General features: G+C 35.2%; 1 protein-coding gene across 1 annotated transcript; it reads right to left on the bottom strand.

The window, feature by feature from the left end:
- Positions 1-3,889: 3,889 nt before the first annotated feature.
- On the bottom strand, positions 3,890-4,639 carry LOC143605271 (uncharacterized). The gene is made up of 2 exons (XM_077081445.1): positions 4,067-4,639; positions 3,890-3,982 (listed from the first exon to the last, which is right to left on the bottom strand). The coding sequence occupies exons 1-2, from the start codon at positions 4,637-4,639 to the stop codon at positions 3,890-3,892; spliced, it is 666 nt and encodes a 221-aa protein (XP_076937560.1).
- Positions 4,640-11,603: the final 6,964 nt, after the last annotated feature.

Here is an 11,603-nt window from a genome sequence, read left to right as displayed (position 1 = left end):
TTGTTTATGTGATATTATCAAACTTAGAGCCGTGTCTAGTGGTTAAACATGTAGTCTGTGAAACAACGGACCCGGGTTCGAACTTGGGTCATTACATTAATTTTTTGTATTTCTTTTTAAATCTTTTACTTATATATTAACAATCTAATAAATAATTAAAAATCATAATAAATCAAATAAAATTATTTTTAAACTAAATAAAATTTGTATAAATTAAGTATAAATTATATTTTTTCATTTCCCATAAACCAACTTTTATAATCATTAATCCGTTAATATTAATTAGTTCGTTAACTTTAATTCATTAGATTTCTAATTTGTTAGTTTTAATTCGTTAACATAATTGCTCTTCAAGATTGGATTACTTTTAAAATCCGTCCCTTGTAATTATCGTAACTCTCATATTAGCGTTAAGCAATATTATTAAAATAATATAAACTGTTAAATTTTCATTAAGACTTGGAATAATATTAAAATAACCTATGCCTTAAAATAGTAAAAGTTATAATAAAATAATAACATATTCCCAAAAAAAATTAGACAATAATTAACTTTAATAATCCTGTTAATTAGACTTTAAATTTTAGTATTTTTTATTTATAGTTCGTACGGATCATTCATTTCGATTCATTTGAAGCATTTCAGCTTTTATTTTTATTTCCACTTCATTTTCAAAGGTCAGTTTATCACACCCCTTTACTCTTTTACTAATTTTGGGGGTAGCATATGTATCTTACAAACTCGAAGTAATCACGATTTCATTTACAAACTATAATTCATTACATGGACTTGTGTGTTTACTTGATTACTTGCTCGAATTTACTTGCACGTGGTAGCCTCAATAAGTATGATCATACGCCCCTTGCACTCAGGACCATTTTGTTATGAGTAGAAAAGGGCTTCATTATCCGAGTACGTTGGTTGTTACCAATTGGAAAGGACTTTACTTGCTCGATTTACACTCATGAATTGTATGGTTATTATTGTCAATTAATATTGTCACATGTGTTTTGAACAATCCGTATGTCACACTCGGGTGTTTCTGCTTAAGCTGGGGTGTTACGTGTGTGTGTGTGTATAGTATTTTCGATGTCATGTTCCTTTATTAATAACCCAATTAAAAGAATAGAATAGGAATTTGAGAATCTGGCTATATCAGTTAGTAATGACATCTGTAGCGCGCAACATTAGTAAGTGCTAGGCAGAGTGACAATGATTGCCAATTGTGGAAAAGCACAACTCTCGGGTATGAGGTGTCACACCCGGCCTCAGGGTCCTAGCCGTGTGACCAATAGTTGGTACCGGTTTTATTAATTTTTCAAAGTTTGATTACGCAATGGAAAATGCTTAATGACACATTTACTTTCATGGTTAAAAAACAAGTTTATATGCTTCGTTTACAAAATTAGCTGAGCCATCAACTGTATTTTATGCCTAGCGATCTTCTATTTCCACCGGCACATCCACTTCTATACCTTACTCATGGTTACCTGAAAACACTTTAAAAAAATACGTCAGCCACATGCTGGTGAATAACGCTGACTCGATAAAAAGTTTTCATAATTCGTTATGACACAATCACTAATAGAGTTCAACGATACAGTGGGTCTCAATTCCATCTCATTGGAACTAAACATACGCACAAACCACTTAGTGGACGGTTACGCACCCTAGAGACAGCTACCTGCCTCATGGTCAGTATGTCTGTAGTGTGCCCACTACAGATCATATATGTAAGGATCCAGACACATGTGTTTTTTATCCTGAGTGTCTAATACTACCTTGTATCAATACGCTCTAGAGGATTTAAACCAATCCTCATGTAAATACTTTTCTAACTCTTTACATATGGATAACCCTCCATAATCTAAAAGAGTAAATACTTTAAAAACAATAGTACATATTCATGATATTATAAAGGTTAAGCGTATTCACCTTTTAATAAGTTGTTCAACTAACAATTTCTCTATGTTTGATGAACGATTACCTCGGACCTATAGTTCGAGAATAATAGTTTAATAATTTATCTAGATCGAATGATCTAGCTTCATACCTTTACTACAATTTATAGCATTAAACCTTGATAAAACATTTCTTTTGATATAAAGTCATTTTTATTCAAAATGATTACTTTCGTTTGTATGACGTTTGGTGTGGCATGCTTTGGCCTAATAGGTTCGAACACTCTCATCAAGCTCTCCAGGAAAGTAAACCGGTCCCACGATTGATTGGGATTTATTCGAATTACTTTCAATAGACAAGAGACTCGACTACCGGTATTGTCACCCTTCCAGTTACTATATGTCCGCGACGCTTTTCTGTTTAATTATCTATAAATATCTTTTGTATAAAATTTAATGTTTCTTCATTTAGAAGAAATTCAATTAACAATAGCCTTTGCGTGAAAAACTTTATGTTTCTTAGCAATAAGGAAACACTTATTTTTGTAAACCTTTATATATATATATATAAGGCTTAAATATATCTATAAACTTTCCAAGGTTTAGGCTATACCCTTGAATAGGATCCAAGCTATGAATTGAAATATCTTCAACATAAATCTTTCCTTAAAATAGGTATAATGCTTAATAACGAGCGAGGAGTACTTTGACCATACATAACGTGTCGGGGTATGAAACGTCGAAACTCGATAGTGGAGTCGGGACTCTAACTCTGTGGCACAAACTTAGAGAAAGTGAGAGTGGTTTGCTGTTCGGGATATCACAAATGAGCAACCCATGACCACTATTTATAGTTGAAACTCACACCCTCGGTCGGACCGTCGTTCGCCACCATTCATTCTTATGATGACATATTTCCTTTCATGTTGACATGTGGGGACACATGCCATTCCATATGATTAGTCACTGGACACATGTTGATTTCAACCAAATAGTTATCGGACATGTGTCGTTTCATGCGATTAGTCATAAGGTAGTGTGTCGCTTAATGAGAGTTTTATATATTTATTTTAGCTAAATGACTAGTTGGTCCCTCAACTTCCTAAATTGACAAAATTGGTATGGAAATTTTTGGAATGTTACATCCTCCCCACCTTTGAATTAATCACGTCCTCAAGATTGATCGAATGGACACGGGTATTTCTTCTTCATTTCTAACTCAAGTTCCCATGTAAACTTTGGACCATGTCGAGAGTTCCATCGAACCTTGACTAACTTGAGTTATTTTTGCTTAAGAAATTTGGTCATACTATCTTCGATTTGAATAAATTGTTCTACAAATTTGAGATTACTATTGATCTCAACATCTTTTAAAGGCATCGTAAGAGATTCATCTGCCAAACACTTTCGTAGGTTTGACATATGAAATACATTATGTATACCTTTCGTCTCTTCTGGTACTTCTAACCGGTATGCTATTGGTCAAATTTTACGAGAATCTTGAAAGGTCTAACAAAACATAGACTTAATTTTCCTTTCTTACCAAACCAAACTACACCATTCCAAGGTGACACCTTTAGTAATACCTTATCTCTTTCCAGAAATTCTAACTGTTTACGACGTATATCCGCGTAACTCTTTTGCCTGTCTTGAGCTACCTTTAACTGTTCCCTAATCTGTGTCACTTGGTCAGTTATTTTCTGAACAATTTCAGGTCCTGACAACTGATGATCTCTGATTTTAGATCAATATACGGGCATTCTACACTTACGACCGTACCATGCTTCAAATGGTGCCATTTGAATATTCGTATGATAACGATTATTGTACGAGAATTCCATCAGGGATAGATGAGTATCCCAACTTCCTCCTAGGTCTAATTACACAGGCACGAAGCATTCTTCCAAGGTTTAAATAGTTCTTCCATTCTGTCTGTAAGTTTGGGGATGATAAGCCGTACTTAAATTTAAGTGCGTACCCATAGATTTTTAGAAAAATTTCCCAAACTGAGATGTGAAACGACTATCTCTGTTAGAAATGATGGATAACAGCACACTGTGCATGGATACTATGTTATCAACCTATAGATGTGCCAATCTATTGATACTTAATGACTCATTTATCGGAATGAAATGGGCAGACTTAGTAAGTCTATATATAATAACCCAGATTGCATCATTTTGTCGAGAAGTTTTTGTTAACTTCATAATGAAATCCATGTTAACCATATCCCATTTCCATATTGGTATTTTAGGTTGATGCAGCAAACCTGCTTGATGTTCTGCCTTGACTTTTGAACAAGTCAAAAATTTTGCAACATAGATGCCAATATCTTTCTTCATGTCAATGCACCAATAATCACTCCTTAGATTCTGGTACATCTTGTTGCTTCCTAGATGCATCATGTACTTAGATTTATAAGCTTCCTCAAGTATCCTTCCTCGTAAGTTTCCAACAATCGGTACCCAGATTCTCCTTCCCATTATGAGATCTCCATAGTTACCTTTGATCAGTTGGTCAATAGTACCATTTCTTTTCTCATCAGTAACTTTACTTTCTTCTAGCTCTTGTTTCAAAGCATTTTTCAGTTGGTCTATCAAATCAATATGAAGTTCTAACCTTAGAGCACACACTCTTTTAGGCTTCTCATGCTCATTTTGGCTTAATGTATCAGCTACAACGTTGGCCTTACCTTCGTGATAAATGATCTTACAATCATAATCACTTAAGACTTTCATCCAACGTCTTTGCCTCACGTTTAGTTCTTTCTGACTAAAAATATACTTTAAGCTCTTGTGGTTAGTATAAACTATGAACTTGACTCCATAAAGAGAGTGCCTCCATAACTTTAAAGCAAAAATTATGGCGCCTAACTCCAAATTGTGAGTCTTATAGTTCTTTTCATGAGTTCTAAACTGTTGAGAGGCATATTGTAAATCCCATGACGGATCTTTCAATGTGATATCAATATACTCGATGATTATGCGGAAACTAATCACCAAGCCGATTCAATAAAGCAACCAAGAACACAAGCAAAACACACAAAGAAGCTTCAAAACATACGCATATTATACGTCGGGTGCTTAAGCCCTTAAGAGTTACACGGTTGAAAAATAATGAACGAACAACCACAACTGACGACCAACCAGCAACCCCACAATGTAAACATATATGCTATATGTAGACTACCAACCTAGGCCCAAAGCAAAGTAAAGCCCACCGAAATCAATAGATTTCGGTTCACATATAAATGCCCAGCTAAGCCCAATCTAAGTCTAACAATACCAAGCATAAACCACAAAATATAGCCCAACAACTCCCCCTTGGTTTATTGCTTGATTTTAGTCGTGCTCGAGAATATCTTCAAAAATCTGTTGTTGAGTTTGTTGAGCAGCATTAGATGAGCCTAGAGCTGTCTAAGCTTCAACAACAGTTTGTTGAGTAGTTGGTATCACATCACTATCCAGCACACCGGATCTCGGATCTTTCTTTCGTCGTTTGTGTGGAATAAGATCAATGGCTGGCTCTTCGTCAATATCATCTTCAACATGTGTCGTAGTGACTGATTGAGAAGGCTTCAATGCAGTCGACTAGAGCTTTTCTTTAAAAGCTTCAAACTCTTTAACTTGTTCAATAGTAGATACTGACTATTGTACTTGGTGTTCAGTCTCCATAGGTTGTGATGGAGAACTATCTGACTCATCATCATTGGGCAATGTCTCAAAGGCAGTAATGTGCCTTTGAGCATGAACCACATGTTCCTCAGCTACAGCTGCACCAGCAGCATCAACATCTGCCTCGATCTCAGCAAATCTTCCAATCTTAACCAACGGATGAAGACTTTGATAAACCACTTTGACTCCCTTCCAAACTTAATCAAATCTGTAAACAAAACCTTTTGAACTTCTGAGATACCCATCTGGGCAGAGAACCCTGATGGACCGAGAACACCATTAACACAAACAACTTGGGCCAAAGATGACTTGGCCAAGAACACAAATATTATGGACACGCTTGGCCCACGAAATTTTTTTATTTTGCAACCGTCAAATTTCATGATCTAAAAAACCAATCCCGATTCATGTGAAACGATTTCTTAAGACATTTGTTTCGACACGAGTAAACATGAGGTAAAAACTAAAAATTAAAAATAAAATAAAATTAGAATAAAAACTAAACTAAAACAAAAATGATTTAACCATCTGGCCTTCAGTATATTTTAACATATTTTGGGATCAAATTTCAGCTATTTTAAACAAGCGACACCTTTTTATGAAAAGATTTGAACGTGAAATCATATTGGTTAAGATGCTTTCACAATGATTCATTTTCAGCATTATTATGACATAATGAAAAGGTTGATAGCAGGTAATTAGAAACTTAGCATGATTTTCATTGCGCCAGTGATATGCTTAGATTCGATTAGGCATATATCTTATATGGACTTCACTTATGGACCTATGATGCCCCTTATCTCTTCTCGAATCGTATTTGGCTTTCCCCAGATCACCCCAATTTGACTCCAACCCCCTACTGCTTGATCAAAAGATTTTCTCTATACAGAAAATGATTTTAAGTTTTAAGGTTGAACGTTGGACTTACATGCCATCCAGACTTACAAGCCTTACATTCAGGGTGTTTAGGACTTATTTGTATGCCCCACCCGTATAGTTCCATGGGACCCCTTTATACTTTTTAGAAGACAAATATGAATGACAATAATTTTCATATATATTTACAATTTTTTTTGTTTTTTTATGTTAATAATGAGATATAATATTTTTTGTGATCAAGACACTAACGGGCTCGTGTACGACTGGGTAATTGCTTTTCTAACTATCATTCGGAGAGATATATCTAGAGACATGCAAACATCTTCAAAATGACTCTCCACAATAAGTTTAGTAGATTTAGTTTATATCACTTCAAACTTTTACTTATCATGGAAAGCTACCATACACATCAATGACTATTCGAAAGCCTCTTTGGCTTAATAACTTCACACGTTAGGGACACAAGATCAATTTATCTGTCATTTTTCAAAGGTTCGATCCATTTTCGTTTGAAAATATTTTACGCTTCTAGAAAGCTTTTAGCTGAATAATCATATCACTTCCCAGATGATACCTTAGAAGACAATTTTAGATTCGGTCAACCCAGTCATTTTCAGTCTTCAGGTAAATGGCTATCCTATATGTCTACAGGTAGACAATAGGACCAAACATATATTAATATATGTCCCTCAAACTTAGATAACCGACATAACTTTCGGTGAAAGAATTAAAATCAGATAGTTAAAAAAAAAACATTATATATTTTTTATATTCATTCGCCCTAGTCACTTTCAGTCCTTAGGTTAATGGCTATCTCGTACGTCAAAGATTGACAACGAGACCAAACATAAAAATATGTCCCCTGATCTTGAGTAACCGACATAATTTTAAGCGTCAGAACAAAACAGATTTTTTATTTTTTTTATTTTCAATTATTTTTATTATTTTGTAAAGACACACACACACACACACACTCTCTCTCTTTTTGTTTTTTTTTCTCCCCCTAAATTTGTACAGAAATTATGATAAAAAAAGAAAATATTTATGTACAAAATTTAACCTCAAAAATACTTAGTCATCGAAATGCAGCATCTTAAGAAACCCTACAAGCACATTAAATTTGGTTGTTCCGACCGGTTTTGTAGATAAGTCCGCCACATTATTATCAGTGTGAACTTGTTTAAGATGAATCAATTTCCGATCGTAATAGTCACGAATAAAATAAATTTTGATATCGATGTGCTTGGTTTTAGAATGCCGAACTGGATTTTTAACAATGGCAATGGCAGCATCATTATCACAAAAAATAAGAGTATCAAGAAAATCCAAACCATAATCCAGTAGTTGATGTTGCATCCAGATAGCCTGTGAAAATACCATTACTCACAGTACCCTTCTGAGTAATCTTACCCTTCTCTCCTCCCGCAACGGAAACATACCCTCCATTAAAAATTTGAATATCGCTCAGCTAAGAGATGTCTCATGTCATGTGCCTGGAACAGCCACTATCAACATACCACGGTCTGATGATATTCCTCCATAGCTGTTCCTGCAAGATGTTCGAGATTAGTTAGTCTTAGGTACCCAGTCCATAGTCGTTCTGGGTAAACCTAACTTGTTTAAACGTGTCATAGGTTGCCATGACATGTCTTCCTGATTATCAAAGATCGAACACGAAGGCTTTGATGATTTGGTCATCGGAGACTTAGGCGACCATCTGTATTTAGGTTTTAAAACTTTATTGTTCGTACATAAGGTTGTCTTTGTCTCCGGTTTGTGAACGGAATACTCAATTGACTTTGACTTTCTAAACGATTTCGATTCTGAGGCCCACTTGGCTCTCGGAGCCGAAACCGAGTTTCCGTTCCGCTTTTGAACTGAATAAGGCTTGGTCTGATGGGAACTTGACCTGTCAGCCTTGTCTAGTCTCCAATCACCATCAGTGGGCGTTTCCTTGTAATACCTCCTTTTATTTGAGTTAAAATTTTCGTAGGTATTTTGAGGCATAGTCCTCTGATGGCGTCTGTAGTATAGAACATACGGGAGACATAAACAATTTCTAGCAATGTGACCGGGAATACCACAATTAAAACAGGTTTGTCCTTTAATAAAAAAATTGTTGTGGCTGATTCCCGGTCTTGCTCTGTTGTGTGACCTTGTTTGTCCATCTTTGGACTTAGCACTAGATTTTTCATAGTTGTGAGTACATGAACCCTTTTCTTTAACAAACTTAGATGACAAATGTTTATTTGAATTTTTACTTTCATCAAGTTTATTAAGGACCAGATCAATGCTTTTTGAAGTTTTTAAAAAATTAACCACACAATTGTTTTTGCTCTTAAAAACAGATCCCACACAAATATTAGTAGCAATATTATTCAAAACAGGCAAATTCAAAGAAACAAGAGAATCAATGGGTGAATCACCATCCTCATCAGTCCAATCCTCAATTATGACTTCATTTGCACGTGAAGTAAACACATTAGAATTGTTCACCCTAGATGTTGATTTAGTAGCTCTGACTGAACCAATCATACCTTTGCAAGTTGCAGTTGACTTACTAGCATGCATTTTTCCTTTTCTTCCTCTTCCTTGGTAAGAGGAAGACCAATGTAATTATAATTCTAAGGAGGGGAACCATGTTATATCCAATACCCACACCCTTATTCTCTTTCCATTTTAACTTGTTTTCAATCATTGATTCAACAACAGCGCTAGAGACATCAAATTTCTTAAAATTGAATTCAGCATTTTCAAATTTATTAGTTAATTTAGCTATCTTCAACTTTGATGCATCTTACACGGTGGTTAGTTCGGCAATTTTCTTTCTAGCATCTAAGTGGTGACATCATTTTGTGCTGAAATCAGATTGAAGTTTTGAAAAATCTTTTTGTTGTGCCTCTAGTTCTTCTTTTAACGCCTTTTATAGTTTCTTCAAGGTGGGATTTTCATGTTTTATTCCCTCCATTTCTCTAAGAAAATTACTAATGTGAGTCTTATATAAATCTAACTTATTAATACAGGATTGAGAACACAGTTCAGAACTTACCTCGGATGATTTCGAAGAGGTGAAGGCCATGAACTTACCTCAGATGCATGGCCCAATGAATCAGAAGCCCACTTGAACAAAATCCAAGGCCCAACCAAATGAGCCAGTGCTTTCAAAAGCCCGAGAACTGAGAAGTAACCGAAAACACTTGAACAGTAGTCGAGGACCCTGAAACTTGACCGAGAATAAGCAAAATAGCCAGAAAACACTAAGATCTTCCCGAGAACCCAATAAAACCACCGAGAACTATTAATTCTGCCCGAGAACCTTCGAAATTGGCTGAAAACTAATAAAAACTCTAGATATGGTAATCTTTGAAGATATAATCAAATCCCGAGAATAAGGAGATTTGAATTAAACTCGAAGATTTACCAAATCTTTTCCCAAAAACTCTCACCAGTCCGAAGAACACGAAGAACAGTTTTCTTTAGAATCCATAAATCTTCAACCAAAACACACTCTAGAATCACCAGTTGAATCCTTGATATCACCTTAAACTGAGCCTAGAATAGGTCTATAGGCTCTGATACAAATTGTAAGTCTCGTGAAAGGATATTTCAATGTGATATCAATTAACTTGTTGATTAGGCAGAAACTAATCAACAAGCCGATTCTATAACAGCAAAACAATAATAATGAACACGATGAAGTAGCTTCAAAACACACGTATATTATTACATTTGCTGCTTAAGCCCTTAACAAACCTACATGGGTGATCGACCAACTTTATATGAACAACCCTACAATGAACTACATACATTGTATATATAGATCTACCAACCTAGGCCCAAAACACACTAAAACCCACTGAAATCTAAAGATTTCGGTTTACATATTTTAGCCCAACTAAGCCCAATAATACAAAGCATAAACCACAAAATATTGCCCAACAAACACACTAGATCTAATAGGCCAAAGGCCTTCTGAATACACCGACGGAATCTGTATATTCAATGATTGGGAATGAAGATTGGTATGATAATAAGTATTTAGTAATATCAATAAGAAGCAGTAGACAAACATTCACTATATTAATATATCGTTTAATAACAGTGATTTAATGTTGCATAGAATGTCTAGGGTTTCGTGATGGCAGCGGTACGAGGTAGCATAAAGAGGATTATTCGCTCTGGTGGTTACGCTCTCGTAATCCGTAAAAACTCGTCTCCAACCTAATATTCTATTTATAGGCCCTGACATTCCTTCTAGAATACCCTAATGATTACACAATGAATGACAAAATAAATACAAGTATAGACAAGTCTTTGAGTATGATATATCCTTGTCGAGCAGACTTGATACGCACAGCATGTTTGATGTAAGTCTTCGAGCAGACTTTACTTAGAATATTTTCAGATAGAAAATATTCTCCTCCAGCACACTTCAATCTTCTTGACTAATCCTTGTTTTGCTCGAATAAGTCTCTCGAGCAAGCATGTTCTTCTAGATATCTTCAATCCTGCCTTAGTAACTTTTGAGAACAACCTTCAGCATAATTGAATGTAAAGCTTGCTCGGAACTGAATCATGCTCGAAGTCTATACTTAGAACATTTGATATCTTTCTTTATTGTATCCATGCTTGACCCACCAATGTGCTCAAAAGACTTGGTTTAAGCTTGATAGATCAAGTTGTTTGCTCGATTAGCAGTCCATACTCGATGAAGAACATCCTTGCTTGACGAAGTGTAGCTTGCTCAAAGCCTTCAACCCTTAAAAGAAATTCCTGAAGATAGTCTTATGTGCATAAGACATCATGCTCGAGGTCCGTGCTCGAATGTCCAAGATTGCTCGAAGTCCATACTTAGCCATTTCTTTGAGGAGTTTGAGAAGATTCCAATCTTCCTTGAAAATTTCCGACTCAACAATCTCCCCCTAGATTGGAACAAGCTCAGATACACCAAAACATACCTGCATTAAGTTACAAATGTATCAATTTCTAAAGATAATCAATTCAGGAAATAGTTATTACATTACATAACCAAATTCTGCCTCTTGGGCATTACACATCAAAATTACAGACAATATCAAATTACAATAATTATCAAAACAAAAATACACAAAATGATAAACAAAATTGCATTAGATCTTCTTGAAAGCAT

This window comes from Bidens hawaiensis, unplaced genomic scaffold, assembly GCF_021521415.1.
Source record: "Bidens hawaiensis isolate Kalapana, Puna unplaced genomic scaffold, B.hawaiensis_p1.1 tig00068855_1, whole genome shotgun sequence".
In the NCBI taxonomy this organism is placed as follows: Eukaryota; Viridiplantae; Streptophyta; class Magnoliopsida; order Asterales; family Asteraceae; genus Bidens; species Bidens hawaiensis.
This window is presented reverse-complemented; position numbering and strand designations above follow the sequence as displayed.